The 19,621-nt window shown below is 42.5% G+C and overlaps 1 protein-coding gene across 2 annotated transcripts in view; it reads right to left on the bottom strand.

Annotated features, from left to right (window-relative positions):
- Window positions 1-868: 868 nt before the first annotated feature.
- Window positions 869-19,621, bottom strand: part of amotl2a (angiomotin like 2a) — a 22,604-nt gene continuing 3,851 nt past the window's right edge. The window contains exons 1-11 of one of the 2 annotated variants that reach the window (XM_008338599.3): window positions 7,693-7,782; window positions 6,343-7,130; window positions 6,101-6,248; window positions 5,833-5,977; window positions 5,662-5,745; window positions 4,510-4,805; window positions 3,878-4,062; window positions 3,685-3,780; window positions 3,432-3,595; window positions 2,931-3,116; window positions 869-2,503 (exon numbers count right to left, since the gene is read on the bottom strand). In XM_008338599.3, coding sequence (XP_008336821.1) covers window positions 2,418-2,503; window positions 2,931-3,116; window positions 3,432-3,595; window positions 3,685-3,780; window positions 3,878-4,062; window positions 4,510-4,805; window positions 5,662-5,745; window positions 5,833-5,977; window positions 6,101-6,248; window positions 6,343-7,058 — 2,106 coding nt within the window. In that variant the 5' untranslated portion in view covers window positions 7,059-7,130; window positions 7,693-7,782 and the 3' untranslated portion in view covers window positions 869-2,417. Of the gene's footprint in view, window positions 2,504-2,930; window positions 3,117-3,431; window positions 3,596-3,684; window positions 3,781-3,877; window positions 4,063-4,509; window positions 4,806-5,661; window positions 5,746-5,832; window positions 5,978-6,100; window positions 6,249-6,342; window positions 7,131-7,692; window positions 7,783-19,621 lie in introns of those variants that run through there. The other variant, XM_008338600.3, reaches the window with a different exon arrangement.

Raw genomic sequence — 19,621 nt, forward strand, 5'->3', positions numbered from 1 at the left:
CGGGTTGATCTACCCCTTGCTGACAGGGCACCCAGAATTCACTATGTCAGGATTCTGAGACCTGCAGCCATTCCATGACACGTAGGCCAACCATGAGCAAAGGTGAACCAAACCTCTGGAACTGACCCCAGGGTCACCCTTCGGGGTCGCGTCGGAAGACGTTACATGACCCAAGTAGCCTCTCCTCCTCCAAAAATACTTCACCAAGTCTGAACAAACTCACATTAACTCAGTCTCCCTGTCCACCACTGCCAAAAAAAGACACATGGTGGTCCATAAGAAGACAGTGAGCCAGCATGGGCAACAACCCCACACTGCCAGAGGGATATGGGAAGGGAGGGCAACAGGGCAAATTTGCCCCCCCGACTCTTAGTCTTTAGTAATTTACAATGAGCTTTTAGTCAATTTGCAGCTTTGTGGGGAATGTGTTGCCTGTCGCTGGAGAGTTTGACCAATCAGAGGGCGGCATGCACATAACAGTTATAATAAGTCGAACAAAGTCGAACAAAATGCTGTTTTTGGATGGATGGATGGATAGATGGATGGAGAGAGAGAGAGAGATGATATATGGGTGGATGGATAGATAGATAAATAGATAGATAGATGGATAGAGAGAGAGAGAGAGAGAGAGATCAATAGATAGAGATAGATAGAGAGATAGATAGATAGATGGACAGATAGATGGATAGATACAAAATTAACTGACTAACTAACTAGCCATACAAAGTTAATTTAACAGCTAGCCAAAAGGTGGTACTTCACCTCTGCTAACAAAGGCTCCTCCATACTGTACTTCAAAGATACAGGGCTGTATTTCTTAACTAAAATCATGGCGTTACTGCAAACAATAAAAAAAAACAGGAGTCGGTTTTATATATCGGACATATATTAAGAAATGTATTCTATCACTGTGAAACGTTAGATATATGTACAAATATTTCCTTTACAAAGAAAGGTCACAGCAACATTACAATACGTCACCCAGCTGAAACAACAACTGGTCACTGGTTAACACACACACACACACACACACACACACACACATAACAGCTGGATGCATCTTTGGCACCAGAGCATGACACAAACACACACACATACATACATATATATATAAAAGACCAAATAAATGAAAAGACAAACAACAATTACAAAATATATTAAATTCTCAGAAACTTCACATATCTGTTGTGTAAACATTTTCCCCCAAAACATTAAAGGCGTTTAGTCAACACATTGACCAGCAGATGCATTGTGACAGAAAATTCATGTAAAGAGCTTGAAAACAGGGGGGGGGGGCAGTTCAATGTTCTGTCTGGTAACGGGTTGGAATTTGTGCCTTTTAAAAAGAAGCAGCGACTGCGGAAAGCGATGTCGGACGTCTGCAGTATTCTAATTTTGAACTACGGCACATTCCAGTTCACTAAAAACGTATCTTGACAACAGGAGTCTACATTCAGAGGTGTTCAGTGATCCCGTAGAATGCACGGAGAAATAAATAGAAGCTGAATATAACACAGGGATTGGGGACAACAAATAGAATGGCAAATGCACGCCGGTTATAGTTCAACGCTGACGGTAGACCCAGCTACCACAGGCTCAGAAGAAGAAGAAGAAGAAATAACCAGACCCCAGAAAAGAAATCATGTGGAGAATGTGTGCCATTTTAACAAGGGTTGGGGGGGGGTCAGACTTTACATAGTCTTTTTCTTTAACAGCATTCCCTCGGCGAGGAATGTGAGAAGATTAGCTCCAGCATGTCAGCGAAGGGGAGAGAAATGTTGGGCAGTCGCCGTCTGAGGCCCCAGACGTTAACCCCGGGATTTGGAAAATTAGACTCCTGGAAACCTGTCGATCTAGACGGGCTTTTTAAAGACAGAAACGAGCGCGCCCGGCATTCATAAGGAAATTTCCAAATGCTCTGGTAGCCGGAGCTTTGGGTTTATTTTAAATAGGAACAACTGTTAATTTAAATCTGGGTCCTTCTCCGAATCCTCTCACACACGGCGTGAAGACAGACGGGATGCTCACACCGAGTCGTCTTTTTTTTTTTTTTTTTTTTTTAAATATTCTGTGCACATAATGCAGAAAGTGAAACTTCATCGATCAAAAAGAAAGCAGCATTTACAAGTATAAATAGAATATAAAAGAAATTAAAAAAAAAAAAAAACCTTCCACGACATACATATATTGAAAATCAGCAGTCCAGGTACCGAGACTTTCTTCCTGTTATTTTTGTGTCAAACATTCGTTTTGAATCTGTGCAGAAGCAGCCGAAGGAAAAACCCTGGGCCCTCCTCTTCAAACTGTCACATTCTTGACACCGCGCGTTCATTCAGACCATTTCGTAACGCTGATCAAAGAAGTAGGAAAATGTGGCCAAGCGTGTCAGTCGTCGCCGGCCGTCACTGGTCAGCTGCTCAAATGAGGATTTCAACCATCTCCGCATCCGAGCTCTTGATGCTCTTGAGTGTCTTGGGTGGAACTGCAGGATCCTCCACGGGGTCTAGAGTGGAGATAAAATTAGCAGATTAGAAACAATGTCCTGATTTTACAAAGTCATCATAAATATCTACAAAATATGCTTTTTCTATGCTCATCACATTGAGTTTTAATTTGGGCTTTTGCTCAACACCCGACCCTCGTTTTTGGTCACATTCAGAAAGAGCTAATTTGACATGATTACTCAATGTGATCTGAAGCGTAGTAGTTTTGTGGCTTTGTTTCTTTATTTGTTCATTCTGGATTGGAACGCCTGTGTCCCAGTGACCGACGAACGAGTGTTTGAGCTGCATTCTTAAAGCTTCAAAGTTTGTTTTTTTAGATGTATTTTTTATATTTGTTTGGTCTGAATTGGTACGAAAAGATGAAACAGCTACACAAATTAATTTAACATTGACGCTTCATGTGATTCTCCAAACAGTCATGCTCACCTGTGACTCCAGCTGAGACAGACTCAGATGTCTTCTTTCCACCAGGCTCTGCCCTGAGCGGTGGCGCCTGTGTGACCTCATCACTCTGAGTGCTGACGTCTCTATTTGAGACCTTGAGCATCGCGCAGGGTTGGGATGACAGTGTGGCGGCGGAGGCACCGGTCAGGTCATCCGAGAGGCTCTTTCCTAAACGAAGCAGAGAGAGAAGGCTGTTTATTCATCTGCGTACATCAACACTTACATCCTGACAACATCTGCCAGTCCTTCACAAGAATATTTTGGTTCAGGCTATTCTGGAATCAGAAGCAAAATGCGTTCTAGTTTGAAATGACGCAGCCTATGTTGAGGGTTGTTTAATCTATTTGACGACACAACGGCAATGACAGAATTCGGTTGTTTAATCTATTTGACGACACAACAGTGCGACAGTTGTCTCCCAATGACAGAATTTGATTCCAAATGCTTTGAACTTAGCAGGAAGATTCACGGGCAGGAACTCACCTTTGAGCTGTGTGCCGGTGCAGGCTGTAGTGTTGATGGAAGGAACCGACCTGGCAAGACGGAGCCCTTGGTTCTCCGACCTGCCCTGTTCCCATCTGGAGCGCTGCTGGAAGACTTTAATGACCGCATCCTTCTCCAGGAGCTGAGCATGAAGAGCGCGGATCCTAAACGCAGAACACACACACGATGAGTTCGAAAAACGTTCAGGCTGTAAAATCGAATGGTGGCGTAGCGGCGCGGTAGAAAAAGGTACCTGTTCTTCATCTCCTGGTGTCTGTGACTGGGCAGGCTGTCATTGAAACTGCTGTTCGGTGAATGACGGGGTGAGTGTTTGATGATGGTTGTATCTCTGCGATAAATACGTAGCAAGGTTAAAATCTGCTGCTGGTTTGGCTGGTTATTTATTATTTATTATTAATATTATATTTGATTTGACTTTTTTGTACCTCTGTGCTGCAGCAGTGGCCGCTGCATCCATGGCAAACTGCCTCATCGTGCTCTCCTCCAGGTACTTTTGCTCCCACTTGGTGATATCTGCCTCCAGGGCTAGGATGCATTCTTCTTTCTCCCTCAGCTGCTGCTGCAGGGCGAAGGAACTCGACGCTGTAGCTGTGGGATCAGCTCCCTGTTTCTGAGGCCGGGATAAAAAAAAAAAACAGTTAGAAATTTTAAATGACAAACACTCAGATCAGCTCCCTGTTTCTGAGGCCGGGATAAAAAAAAAAAAACTGTTAGAAATTTTAAAAAATAAACACTCAGTACTAGGGATGTAAATCAGCTGTGGGATCAGCTCCCTGTTTCTGAAGCCGGGATAAAAAACATACCAGTTAGAAATTTTAAATGACAAACACATTATGTAAATCGATTCATAAAATGAGCTGCGATGCTGCCATCTAGTGGCTTTCACCTTCATATACAGCCGTTTTCCCCCAAAACTATTTTTACGGCACACATCATTTGGCGACTTTGAGTTATTTATTATCGGAGGAAAAAACCAAAATCGATAATGATTTTTTACAGATATTATGTAATTATGCTAATATCGGTTAGCCAATCTTATTGGACATCCTCTGCTCACCTGTTGCGCCCTGAGGCTCTTCAGTTCCTGCTCGAGCCTCGTGCGGAGCCGCTGCTCCAACACTTCCCTCTTCTCGCACGCTGCCTGGAGCTGAGCAAGAGCGCTCTGCATGCGCTCCACCTTCGCTATGTACGCCGTCTTCTTTTGCAAATCCTCCTCAAGCTGCAGGTTGCGGAGCTGGGCCGAGGCCAGCTTTTGTTCCAGCAGCGTCCGTCGCTGTCGGCACTCGTCGCCCGCGACTCGAAGGTGCTGAACTTTCCTCTCCAACTGCTCTCGCTCTCGTTGCTGCTCCGCCTCTGAAACGCGGCGAGAGGATGGGACGATTAGACACGGGGTCATCGTCACAGTAAACAAACTGTCAACCGACCAAAAATATTTGAAGTGCCAACTAGACCTGCTACGTATAATTATCAACTCGATCTCATCAATGTGTCGTACCGCTTTAAAAGTAGGGACTGATTACGCAACGCGACTGCATGCCTGAGGAGGGAATGCAGACTTCCTCTTATCCACTTAAGTACACAGGCATAGCTTTGTGCTAGGAAAAGCCGTGGAATGCTTCTAAGGTTGTGGAGTAAACAAGCACCTCACAATACAACACAAGCTAATCACATTTTTCACTTCTTTTTTTTTTTTTTTTTTACATTTGCTGTGCTCAGATAACCAGCTTCAGGAAACCCAAGGGATGGGTAATATTTCAAATGTCAAGATTCAAGACATTTGCACCATAACATAATGGAAAACATAAGAGAAATGTGCAGCAGGGTAATGTACAAAAGGCTGCTGTGTCCGATTACACAACGGCAGAACGTTCTCCACACAGCACTTCCCCTGCACAGGTCATGATTGAACCCATGAAGTGAAGAAATGCCCAAACAAGGAGAATGTGTTGGGCAGATGTTATATTTATTGGCCCTACATCCCCTGAGGTGTGCTTATTAATTCCCTCTCGGGAAGGAAGTCAGCTGTGATGAGGAGGTGGGGGAATGCCCTAATGCCCCAAGAGGCCAAAATACCTTTAAAAAAAATCCCAGGAATCCAGGCCACATTTACTGCAGCTGTTAAAAAAAAAAAAAAAAACGACTACCATCTAAGTGAGGAACTCTTCCGTCCCGTTCGTACAAATACAACTTTAGAGTTCAGAAAACTTACTCTGCTCCAGCAGCTTCACAAAGATGTTCTGCTTCTGGTCAGCTTCCCTGGCCGCTTGTTGTTTAGTAGCGGTGTCCAGTTGTTCTGTACAGAGCAGAGCAGACAGTCATTCATTCGAACTCCTTTGGAAAGCGGCGTTGTTCAATTTACGGCCGCCGACTCGACACCAACCTCTCAGGTCTCTGTTGAAGTCGTGCATCCTTTTGATTTCGGACTCCAGTTTGTTCCTCATGGTTTTCTCCAGAGTTTCTCTCTTGGCAGAACCCCTCATTAGTGTCTCGTACTCTTCGGATATTCTCTGAATCTCCGACTCCATCTGAGGAGAAAGAAAAAAAAACTGAAAAACACTCTTCAACCACCTCTGTAACCACCACGACATGCACTAGAGTTTTACGATGTCTTTACGAGCTTCACTGATGACATCATTTCGGTCTCCTACCTTCTGCATCCTGGTGGCCTTCTCGGTGAACAGCTCCAGCTCCTTCCGGAGTTTCTCGTTTTCCCTCATCAACACGTCAGGAGCCGGGACGACGCTGGAGGCGGCGGTTACACCGCTGAGCGCCACCTGGGACTGAGCGGACACATACCTGCGGAGGGGAGATGAGACAGGTCACGACACTAATCATCGCCACCGTGACGTAAAAGCACCGAATCACGAATTCGACTGCTCTGTCTCCCAACCTGTGGTGTTGTGAGTAGAGGGGAGGGGGAGGGTCTCCGTAGTATTGCCCATGCTCCTGTGAGTGACTGAGCGCGTACTCAGGAAGCCTCGCAAAGACGGGGTAGTCAGGCGGAGGCCCCCTGGGGTCCAGAAACTGCTGACCTCCGTGGTTGTGGTATGGCACAGCGGTACCGTTATACAGCTGCGGGTAGCTACGTGAAAAACTCTGACTCAGATTGTCTCTGTCTCCGTTCCTGTCCAAAGAAAGCTGCATGAGCCTGTCGCTGAGGGAGCGGGCGTGCTCTCTCTTCAGATCCCACTGTCCTTCGACGTGAGCGGCCATCGTGTCCGCGCTGGTTCTTCTCTGCTCCGTCCGCACCTTCTGAGAGTTCAGGTACTGGGACAGGGCCTTGGCCTCCTCGTAGGTGGGCAGCTCCTCGCTGTGGAGCCCGTACAGATCGCACGCCGAGCGTTCGGAGAGCAGGCAGTCACCCTGGTGCTCCTGGCCCTGGGGCTCCTGGCGAGCCGACATGTGGATGTACTGAGTCTCCTCCTGAGTCAGGCTCTCCAAAGAGGAGCGGGGACTCCCGACGCCTCCGCCGCCGCTGCTGCCTCCGCGAAGGGCCTGCTGCTGGATGGCCAACAGCGCACGGGTGTCTGTCAGGTTCCCAAAGCGGAGCTGCTCTTGGATGAGGCGGTGCAGCACTGTTCCGGAGGAGTCCTCGGCAGTTCTCATTTTAGTTACGGGGGAAAACGTGAAATGTACGATTACGGCCTTTCAAGTCACATGTACGGGTCCTTCACCAACCTAAGACACCAGACAATAATATTAGTCAAACAGCCATTGGTCCCAGCAGTAAAGGATTTCATTCAGGATTTGTCACGTCTCATTCAATTGCGAAAGCTGTTATTTTCTGTAGACATGAAAGACTTTGTTATGATAATGATTAATAGAATAATTTTTAAAAATAGAACATAACATTTTTTTGTGAAAGCTGTATGCTAGATAGATAGATGTTGTTCAGTAACTTTATGTTCAGCATGCAACAGAATTGTGTTTACTAAGCTGACAATTAATTGCAAAAAACCCTCAATATGTCGTTGTGCCTATAGTATCGCTGTGCATCCCAATATATCGTATCGTTGCCACTGTATCTAAAAAGATAGATAGATAGAGAACAAAGGAAAGAAAGCGTGCCACGGAAAGAAACAATAAAAAGGCATTTTGTTTGGAAAAAAATGAAAAAAAAAAAAAACAATTCCAGATGCGCCAGTAACCAATACAAGCGGGAGAGAAAAATCCACAACAAGCGCACCGAACAAGTGCGTCATACGCAAACAGTTTACCTCGAACAAAAAACACAACTCACCCAAATCTAGTCTCATCTCCTAAAACTGCGATAGTCCAACGGTTTTAACGCTTTCTTCAACAAAGTCCGTAGATTTCCCACGCGTCTTTCACGTGTTTCTTGAGCTTATTAAATCAGTCGTGCGGACCTTTATTAGGATGGATGTTCATTTGCTTAGCGCCGGTGCGTCAGAGCGATTCGACAATAACGGTGGCGAGGAGGAGAAGGGAGTCACAGGGGAGGAGAGTGGAGAAGATGGAGGAGGGAATGTAAAGGCTGCAGGTCCCTGTGGGATCAAAAGCAGAGCACGGGGGGAGGAGGGGAGCGAGAAAGGACGGCAGGGGAGGGGCGAGAGACTGGAGCAAAAAAAAAAAACGAAAAAATTCTGAATACAGAACAACAGGACCTTCTCAGCTGGCTGCTAGTGTCATGTAAAACAGTCTAATGTTTTGTTGTGTTGTGCTTCGCCAGTGGCGAATCTAAAGAGTTTTTCTAAGGATGCCAATGGTGTGGCATGATGCCCCAGCAGGGGGCAGAAGTCATTGTCTCTCAGCAGTTTAATTTCGGACTTACTTTCAGGTGACTTTCACGCATTACACCAACATTCAGCAGTGCGTCATGCGAAGGCGTGCTGCAGTTTGTGCGCAAAATGCTAACAACATGCTAAGCAAGAGTTTTTGTTATGTTGTGAGTTACATATTGGAATATGCAATACAAATGTTACCTGGAGAAGAAAATATTAGCGAAAGAATTAAGTTCTGATGTGAAAATACAGAGGTTTATTTAAGAGTTCTCGGACTGTCATTGGTTCTAAGCCCCTCTAGATTTAAGTATTTCTGCCATGTCCTCTGACCTGAAGTCCACTCTTGAGATTGAATTAAGTCGGAAAATTGTGCAGGCCAGCTGCACAATGTTTCCCCTTTGACCTTCTGGAAATCATTATTAACCAGTTTTACCAGCATGTGGTGTTCAATGACCAAAAAAAAAAAAACAAAAAAAAACCACAATAGAGAGACAAAGCTACATGTTGTCTGTTCCAATTGGAATCCCTTCAAAAGATTAGTTTTTTAAATTTGCAAACTAAAACAAAACTAGCATAAAGACTGAAACCAGGTTTGTTGTTGTTGTTATATAGCAGCTAAAATATAAATATAACCCTTATATGGTCATCTTTATTTCGCTGGACTTACAGGCACCAAATACATCACGATGACAGAAAATCTGTAACCCACGTTCCCTGTCCTGATATCGACTCTGGACAAAGATTAACCATCATTCCGTGGACAGTCTCTTGTCCGCATGTGTCTGGTAAATATTTAAGCCTTGGCCCGTGGCGGTTAATTGCAGAGTGTGCGTCTGTGTGTATGGACACGAGGGAGGGGTGAGAGGGAAGGTGCGAGGCACGATGCCTGCCAGCTGTCCGTGGACTTAAATCCCCTTCCCCTCCTTCAATAAAAGCTCTGAGAGATGCATTGTTCTCCCCCTAAAAAAGCAGACATGACGGGGGCTGCCCTGCCATCTGCTGCCCCCCCCCCCCCCCCCACCACCAGTTATAGTCCTTTGTCACAAACACACAGATACACGTACAGACATGCATGTGGACGGTCAGCTGGCTGTGGGGGTTGGATGGTACGTTTTGTGGAGTTCGGGGTTTTTTTTTTTTTTTGCATTAAGAGGTTGATCCCTATAGGTGGAGTGGTGTTGGCGATGTAAACAGACGCCCTCTTGTTGCTCTAGTGCAGTCAGCGTGTATAGACAGAGTGCCAGTGGATTCATCTGTTACACTCGCAGGCAGACGTGCACCTGCTGATTTGCATGGCCGTTACAGTCATCCGGTAACTGACGAGATGAACTGATATGTACCTGGGAGGAGGGGAGAAAAGCACACTCCTTGTAACCACCATGTCAAGTAGAATATGCATAAACAAAAATAAATATCAAATATACTTGTAATTCAAAACAAATGAGGAAAAACATGGACTCAATGTGATTCTTGGTTAATTCCATCATGATCGTACTGGTCCGGCCCACTTGACATCTGATTGGGTTGAATCTGGCCCGTGAACCAAAATGAGTTTGACATCTCTGACGTATGGGTTTATCTAATTACTGTATAACACAACTGACGTAGTATCATTTGTATACAGAATAAATATACAGTACTTCTATTCTAGTCGGTGTCAAACATATTCGGTGTATAATCATATTGTTGCACGGGCCGCATACAACAAAACTAGATGTCGAGTGGGCCGGACCAGTACAATCATAACATAATTAACTATAAACCAAAAATAAGTCCATGTTTTTCCCCTTTGTTTCCATGCAAGAATATTATTATTAAAATGTATTTACTGTATATTTAATGATATATAATTTTACCAAAAAACATCCTGAACATGAAGTGTGTGTGTATTTTTTTTTTTTCCTTTTCAAAATTCATTAAGCGGGTCGGTTTTGGCCCACAGGCCGTATGTTTGACACCTGCGCTGCGACCAAGAGCTTTAGATGAGTTTACAGAGCAGTGTTGTAAATGCAAGTTTATCTGCATAGACCAACATAACAGAACATGCAGTGCCTCGGTCCACTTTACACTGTGGAATTAGAATAATCCCTTTGTTCTGTCAGGGCCTCGGTCTGCATAAGAAACAACTCCAAATAACTCCGTTCAAAGCGGACGAACCCGCCCTTTAGCACTGTATGTTTAGCTTAATGTGTTGATTTAGCTGATTGAGCGTTGTCCCTGAGTTTCTGGCATCACTACATTGACTTGTCGTTTGCGCTTTGATGACTAATACAGTCACACTAGACCAGTACTTCTCAAATAGTGGGTCGGGCCCAGTGGGGGGCGTGGTGAGCCATGTGGGGCATTGGGGGCTTCCAATAGAATATGACACGCTGGACATAAGTGTACCACTGCTGTAATGCTTGAATGATAACAAGCCTCCAGTCACTAGGTGGCAGCAACTCATAAAAAAAATAAACATTTTATTAGGTTCTCAATAGTGTTTCAATTCGCAGGAGTGTGGGTCGGAAGAGGGGCATGAAAACATTTCTGTCCCCAAAGGGGGGGCATGACAGAAATTAAATTGAGAACCACTGTTCTAGTTGCTAGGGTTAGTATTTTCTCTTTTATATTAGCATCATTATACAATATAAAAAAATCGTTATCAATTTTTTTTCTTCCGATAATGAAAACCCGATAACGTAATCCCTGGGTTTTGCTGGAATCGCTTGTAGGCTCCTGAGACGTTTATCGCAGATTTGGGGGCAAATGGCTTCATATATCGGTATCGGTTGATATCGGAATCGGAAATTAACCGTTTGGACAATAGCGGCATATCGGATATCAGCAAAAAGTAATTATCTGACCTCCCTAATATATGTATATACATATAGATTTTTAATACTCATATAATACTTTGTATACTTTTATATTTTTTACATTAAATATATAATAAAGAATAAATGTGGGACTATGTGGATGTACTCAAGTACAAAAAAATAGTTATTTTTTATAAATTATTATCTGGGATCATATCATTGCACAGTTGCCTATAAAGCGGACTACTGATCTATAAATAGGACCAGCATCACCAGTTCATAAAGCACAACATCAGGATCATGTTCTCCATATTCTAGTTATCTCTTTTCAGAGCTTTGACAATGACAGCTATAACGCCATACCGGTATTTCTAATGTCCCTCTTGTAAGACCACCTTAAGGTTTAAACCTAACCCAAACCCACCAGAGTGACAGTATCAGACCTAACAAGTACCGTGCCCTACAATGACTGGTTCCACACAATACAGACTGTGATCTAGGAGCAGCAGCCTTGTTATGTGAGGTGGGAAGTCAGGCGCCTCAGAAGCCCCTTTTGTTTCACTGCCGGGAGGAAACGGTCGCATTCCTCGTATTACCATGTCCATAGGCTCTGACTGGGGCTCCTGTTCTAGCACTGCATGACAGAAGAGGACCCGGAGCTAATGGTTCTCTCCAATCACAACTAGTACCTTCATAATATAATCTCAATCTATAACTGTTTTATTTTCAATGGGCCGAGTCTTTACAAATAAGGGCAGAAAACACAACAAGAGTCTGTGTTCAAGCCTAAAGCAGCCTATCAGAGTGACTTGTACTGTATTTCTTTGTTTCTAGCACTTGGATAAGAGACCTGATCAAAACAAAAGGCACACGAAGGATGTTAAGAGTTATTAAAATATATGTTATCTTTTCAAAATGAGCCTTTATTTTAATTACTAAAACAGGCAAAGACAGATCTCCCAGCTGTCCTTAACAGCTTAGTGTTATCATGATACCTGGACCAGATGTCGAGCTGTGTTACCTTTATTCTGTTATTTTGTATCTTCCAATCTTCACAAATAAACTATTTCAACAGCAGCGCAAACATCAAATTATAAATTAACCCTCGTGTTGTCCTTGGGGTCTAGGTGACCCGGTGGCTGATAATACTGCATGTCTTTGTGTGTACTCCTGTACTGCACGGCTTGTACCAACTTTTCCTCATACTCTGATTCTGGGACAAGATGTAAACCCGTTGTGAGGACACTGGGTGTGTACAAAATGGTTAAAGGGGTTAAACATTCACAATACATTTTGGTTTTCATCTCGCACCATCTGATCTTTTTTTTTTTTCTCCCAGAACTACAAGAGTCCTTTGAACATGGCATATAAACAGGCTGTGACCCAGTGCCAAATATTTGTATCCCAGAGTTCTACGCAGCAGAATTCCAAGACAAAAACTGCTTACTCCGAAGTGTTCGCTTTAAATGTAGAGAAATACTTTTCTTTTTAGTGTGTAACGCTGACTTTATCCAACACTAGAAAAGACTGTGTTGAACAACGTGTAAGTGTACGAGCCACTCTTTGCCTAGAAACAGCGTGGGACACTTTTGCGACATCAGAAATTCCTCACTTAATATAAAAGTAAACAACACTAAATGGCCAAGGAAATACAAGCAGGACAACGCCTGTGGATAATTCTGTTTACAGATAAGACCAGGGTAAATATTTTCATCAGTTCCCTCAGGGGTACAACGCCTCAGTTTCTTTCCACTACGAGAAATTCAATAACACCTAATCCTCTAAATCCGATGAAAATCTCTTATTCCTGTTTATACTACAAATAGCTGCAACACACGGACATTTTCTGATGAAAAAATTTCAAATTGTTGTGTAATAAAACTGTCCGCGACAAACGTTAAATAAGCGGAAAACACACACACACAAACACATAAACAGACTAAATACCACAGTGTTTATAGTGCGTCACTGGTGAATGTGTAGCATGTATGCTGATGACCAGAGGCTGTTGGCCATCTGCCTCAGCCAGGGGTCAGGGAGCAGCTGTCGTACTGATAGACATCTCTGCAGTTCCACCAACATCCTGTTGTCACATTTGCACAAACAAATCATCTATCAAGTATTGATAGGGTACAGCAGGCATGGGCAAACTAAGGCCCGAGGGCCGGATGCGGCCCATTCAGCTTTTTAATCCGGCCCTCCAAACCTTTCCGAATTATATAATTTATTTATATTATCATTGGATGTCTGCCTTTTCCCTGCAATACCCATGTTTCCCCAATAGATGGCATAGAAAATTATTTTAGCATTTTAGCCTTTATGCGTGACTTTTACATGTCATTTATCTTAGTTTGCATGAACTCTCCATCTATTTGCTCCCGACCCGGCCCCCCTGTTCAATTTTAGGACAATTGTTGCCCGCGAGACGATCAGGTCTCTTATTACGTTTGCTAATGCCTGGGGTAAAGCAAGGGTGCCAAACATACGGCTCGTGGGCCAAAACCGGCCCGCTAGGGCAGCTTGATAAATTTCGAAAATGATAAAAATACACAAACACTTCATCTATTATCATTTCATTAAAACTTAATACATATTAATAACATCTTTGCATGAAAACAAAGGGGGGAAATATAATGTTATGATGGTCCTGGTCCGGCCCACTTGACATCTAATTAGGTTGTATGCGGCCCGTGAACCAAAATGAGTTTGACACCCCATTAAATTCTGAGGGGCTGTACCAACGTGTCACAGTGATCATTGTTGGCACAGGTAAAGAAACTGCCAAAAAGAAGACAGGAGAATATCCAGCCCGCCAAACCACCCAATCTACCCTGCGACTGGATTCCAAAATAAACATTATATATTTTCTGAGTATCTGACCACCAAGATGTGTGTCCAGAAAAATTCCATCCGTCTAACAAACACAGTTGGTAAGCCCATTTCGAGACCTAGCTAACGGTATTTACAGTAAAGGTGAGTAATCCACCATTACGTGAAACACTTGTAGGAAATGTTCAGGATCATCGGCATAATGTCATCTTGAAGCACTTACATTTGTTGCTTTTAAACCACAACATCGATCTATTTATTTTACGTAGCCTTACTCATCATCTGGAGAACTGCCCTTAATTCACTTCTTGAGTATTCGCTGTGATGACAAAGAGAAAAAAAACAAAAACAGGCCAATGGGGGTGTTACAGGCTCAGAAGTGGAAGGATTCCTTCTGGTCACTGGAGCAGAAACCTTTCGGAAGACTCGAAGCCTTGTTTGGCTGAGTCGGAGAAAAACAAGTTCTCGTGTTTGGCTCACAACACTAAATCTGTGTCAACATTCAACATGGAAATTCTTGAGAAGGCCTCAGTTGCTTTGTGTTGAATGCCGCTCGGTGTTTGTTGGAAAAATATCCCTTTTCCCGAGAAGGTCGGAGCAACAAACATGTTACGACACGTAGGCGGTTACTTAATCGGGACATTGTGTTCTACGTTCGACCAAACCGTGTGACCATATGTTGAATGTATGTTTTGTATTATATTGGCTCTGAAAGGGAATGACAGGGCTGATACGCAGTGCAACAATGAGGCTGCAGGCTAATGGCAGATGTTTTGGGGGAAACAAAGCACAGGGCGAAACCTTCACCTGCCCCGAAGCTCAGGGGTAGGTGCACCTGTCAGCCCCGTTGCCATATGGACTCCTGCGACGGGGTTTCAGCGTATGCAAAACAGAGAGTGACTTTGTATGTAGAACCATTTAGTCCCAAAAGAACTCACCACTCACCACCACAATCATCTTTTCATTCAAATTCTCAAAACCATTATGGGGGAACATCTACAGCAGGGGATTCCAACTCATTTCCACCAGGGGGCCACATCAACAATACAGTTCCCCATGAAGGGCTGGTTGTAAATGGAAGACTGTATAGATGTAACTACTCCATAACGTACTAATACATGCTTCTGGAATGGATTATTATCTATTCAAAATACATGTATTGTTCATTGCTGTGTGACCAAAAAGGGGGGAGGGGGCCCGGTAAAAACACACAGCCTTCAGGTTCAGGCCCTTGATGAGCAGGGAGGAGACTCTCAGTGGGCTAATCAGCCAACGGAGGAAAGACAAATATCCTTGTTGCTCGGAGCAGCAGACAGAGAGCAGGTGGTGGACCTCTGTGGCAAAGGCCAAATACCTTAGAGACATGGGAGTGGATGGTGGTGAGGAAAAACTGTAGGATTAGTCTTTGAAGATGTGAAGCAGAAGAGGGAGGGGCCGCTCAAAAGACAACGAAAGGCAAATAATACAATCTAAGAGCTTACACTTTGAGACTCAGACGTTTATTACAAATATATAGGGATATGTTTTTCCCTATAAATAATCAATACAGTGAACGGTTTTTCGTCTTAATTATCGTCTTAATGAATTAATTTATTAATGATAAAAAATGGTTTAATTGTAAATTTTCAAATCTATAAAACATCCTGTGTCCTTCAACCTAAACAAAGTTTTATGAAATTCGTAAGTATTTATAGGTTATGTTGTATTAAGGTGACCGCTGATGATTTGTTATTATTATTATTAACATGTGTTATTATTATTATGATTATTCATAATTATTGTTGTTATTATTATTATTAATATTGACATATTTTTCACATGTATAATATAAATATATGTATTTTTAACTGTACCACAGTCTACCTATTGGGGGGGCCAAAGAGGTAGAGTCGACACCACCCAGTCCCCATATCCTAGGTTGGGTGACATCAGGAAGGGAATCTGGCGGGAAAACTCTGTTGAACTACTGTGTGGACTACTGCTGTGGCAACCCCTGATAAAAGGGACGAGCTGAATGTGGTCCATCTTGTTCTACTGTAGTCAACATACTGATGTGTCCTCAGTCAGCACAAACTGTTGTCAATGTAAGGACTGTACCTAACCGCAGGGACGGACCAGGAGTTCATTATTACAGTTCAATAAAATCTCCAACCCAAGAAAAGAGAGACTGATACTGGTTTGGAGACTGAAGCTTCATTCCAATACTCATGGTCATACATGAAATCATCTGCCGATGTGCCAGTGTACTGTAACAGTACACCACGGTACTCTGAGTCAAAGTTTAGACTCAACAAAAACACGTGAGATGAGTCTGTCCCACAGCTCCGTCGGGAGGAAAGTGAACTCCGCAGATGATGAGAAAGACCCCCAGGCTATGACTGAGGAAAGCCTTCATTTCTGATAAGATGGGATGGATCGGGTAACATGAGAGGACATAGCATTGACACACAGTCTGAAATGCCTGGAACAGGCTTGGGCAAAATAAGGCCCGGGGGCTGGATGCGGGCCGTTCATCTTTTTTATACGGGCCGCCAAACTTTTCCAAACGATATCATTTATTTATTTTATCATTATACTTCTGCCTTTTCCCTGCAATACCCACATTTCCCCAATAGATGGTGTAAAAAATATTAAAGATAAAAGCATTTTAGCAATTTAGCCTTTATGCATGACTTTTATCATCTTTTATTTCATGTCATTTATCTCAGTTCACACAAACGCTCCATCTTTCTGCACCTGTTCGATTTTAGGACAATTGTGGCTGGCGAATCAAATGTCATGAAAAAAAGTTTTATAACTTTTCTGAAATGTCATTTATAACCCAAACATTTAGCCCGCGTTCATCAGGTGGAGCCGTTGTGTCAAAGCAGGTTACTGAACGAGGGCAGTGGCTGACACCGTTTCCTACGTCTGCCCCCAACTCCTGTCCCCACGTCTGACTCTGTGTTTCTGGCAATTTGCTTCCATTGTGCAGCACTTCCTGATAGGAGGCACTCTTGAAGGCAGGGTCAGTCAGCTGCGAAGGAATGTGACATTCCGTTCTAAAATTGCGGATGTTTCTTTGGATTTCTGCGGCTGATTTGTCCCTGTGGTGTCTAGAGAAAGTGTTTTCCTCCTGGACAAGCCAGCTACGTCAGTGCGTATATTCTAAACAGTATATGCGATAGACCATGACAGACTGTTAGACGCCAGCACTAGTACACCCTGATATTGTCCTTTTGCTAACATTTATTTATATCATTAATTAATTGCAACAAAAAATATTACATATGTAAAACAATAATAAGTACAGTGGAACCTCGAGATACGAGCTTCGCCGACATACGAGTATTCCGTGAGCAAGCCTTGGAGCCAATTTTTGCTTTGAGATAAGAGTAAAGATTTGAGATACGAGGACGCTTACAGACGCCGGCGCTAGGTAGGAAAAATAAAACGTTAAGTTAATGCTAAGCTTAAGTAAGTTACGTTACGGAATCAAGTGTCTACATACGGGCCAACTCTGCCTTCCTCCCTCTCCCTCTCCCTCTTCCTCCGCCATTAGCCGCCATTACCCGCTACTGTATCGTCTGTCTCGAAGGTAAGAACTCTTTTATTTTATATCACATGAATCCTTATATACTATAATTTTTTGGAATCCTTATATACTATAATTTTTGTATGTTTTTTATAGCAATTAAAACATGTTTTTTCCATTGTTATTAGCACTAATAAGGGAGTTTTTTAAAAGGCCGGAACGGATTAATTTTCTTTCTGTTATTTCTTATGGGGAAAAAAACTGATTGGAGATACGAGCACCTCGAGTTACGAGCTGGGATTATGCCTGTATCTCTATTACTGTACTAAAATGTAGTCATCCAGCAACCCTTCGTGGCAGCTTTTCACTACAGCCAGCTGCACGGCACTCTGCTGTTGTATTGTGTTTTCCCACTTGAGCTCAGTGTCTCTGTTAAATATTTGATGTACTTTAAGATCAGGGATGTAGAGAGGAGAAACACTGACAGTGCTAAATCACAGCAGCTGGTGGAAAACAGGTGCACAAGACGATGGGAACTGGCAGGAAGAAGCAGAGCAAAATGTGGTATCTTGGTGCTGTTTAAAAAAAAAAAAAAAAATCTTACTTAATTCTAAGTAAATGTATTGCGAAGCCTTGCAGCACATTTTCCTGGCGACAGACAATCAAACAAAGCAGACATAAACACCTAGTGTTTGGTAAATAGATACAGGACAGCAGCATGCCACAATCAGAACTGCTTCCATGCTGGCTTATCCTTTTACAGAGATGTAAAAAAAAAAAAATTCCACAAAGACGTACCTGAGGGATTAATAAAGTCCCAGCCATCTATCTCTATCTAAAACTGCGGCTGAAATAAACAAAACACTTGTTCAGGAAACAACTCTGTACACGTGTAATCTTGAAGACCACTCTAATTGCTTTACAACGTTTTTGACCACAACTGCGGCTACTGCCATAAACCACTTCAGTGTCGGAAGCCTTGCACGAGGACAGTCTCTCTCTCTGTCATCAATGACATTCTGATTAGGACTACAGTTATTAACAAAAGGACTAGCTCTTTTGCTAACATAGGGATATCTATCAGATCAGTGTTTTTCAACCTTGGGGTCGCGGCCCACGTGGAGTCACCTGAAATGTCCTGTAACTAAAAAAAAGTATATGTATTTTTTTTCATGAATATAAATTAACATTAAATGCGGTATATAAAAATATCTGAGCCGGAGCTGAAATATAAAAATAATCTGGCTACTCTATTTGTAACATGGTACACAAAAAAAATAATTTAAAAAAAAAAAAAAAAAAAAAAAAAAAAACTCTCAAAAAGGTTGGGAACCACTGCGTTTTAATTGTTAATATAAAATTGATACTGATATACAGTAGTACTGTTGAATATTGATACTGTTTCAGAAACGAAATATCGCAATATTTCAATGTATCTACTTTCTTACACCTCTATTGGAATATGTGGTTGTCCACATTTCAATTATACTAATACATTACAAATATATTTAATTTTAAACCGTATACACTATACAGCACGCTGGTCAAACTCTTCTGCCTTTTCCTCTTTTACCATTCTGTCGAGTCCATCACACAGTCACAGTCAGCCTGAAACCGTCCATGCGTCTGATGATTTGGGTGCTTGTGTGTTTAAGTATTTATTGCTCAAGCTGTAAAGATGTCAGTGTTTCCGCTGATCACAGGGGAAAACGTCATCACCTGTGGTTTTCACTCCAAGGGGACGGCTGCGTCGTAAATCGACTGGTTCTCGCGGTTGTACCTGCGAAAGACGTCGAAATTACAGGAGCTGTAAAACATGCAAAGTAACGACGGGAATGCGCAGTGTTATTTTAACTGCACGAGATATGAGTGGTAATTAGTTTTCAAAGTTTTCTTTCAAATTCCTGAAGTGAAAACGGTTACAAGGCATATTGATAAACATATATAAACAAATATATATCTATATATGTACATATATACATAGATGTATATCTATGTATGTATATCTATCTACTGTATATATGTATATATATAAAGATATATAAAGATATATATGTATATATATATATATATGTATGCACATTATACACAGTATATTTATATTTGGCCCACGAGATCATATCAAATGTGTACTATAGTTGGCCCGCCAGTATACAGCCCCTAAAAACTGTCAGGATTTGTAGTATTAGCATTGTATGTTATAGCACATACTTTTGTTGTTGTTGTTGTTGGCCTATCTTTCAAAAACATAGATACAAACAAATATATTGATAATATACAATAATA

The sequence above is a fragment of the Cynoglossus semilaevis genome, chromosome 2 (assembly GCF_000523025.1).
Source record: "Cynoglossus semilaevis isolate Cse_v1.0 chromosome 2, Cse_v1.0, whole genome shotgun sequence".
NCBI classification, from domain to species: Eukaryota; Metazoa; Chordata; class Actinopteri; order Pleuronectiformes; family Cynoglossidae; genus Cynoglossus; species Cynoglossus semilaevis.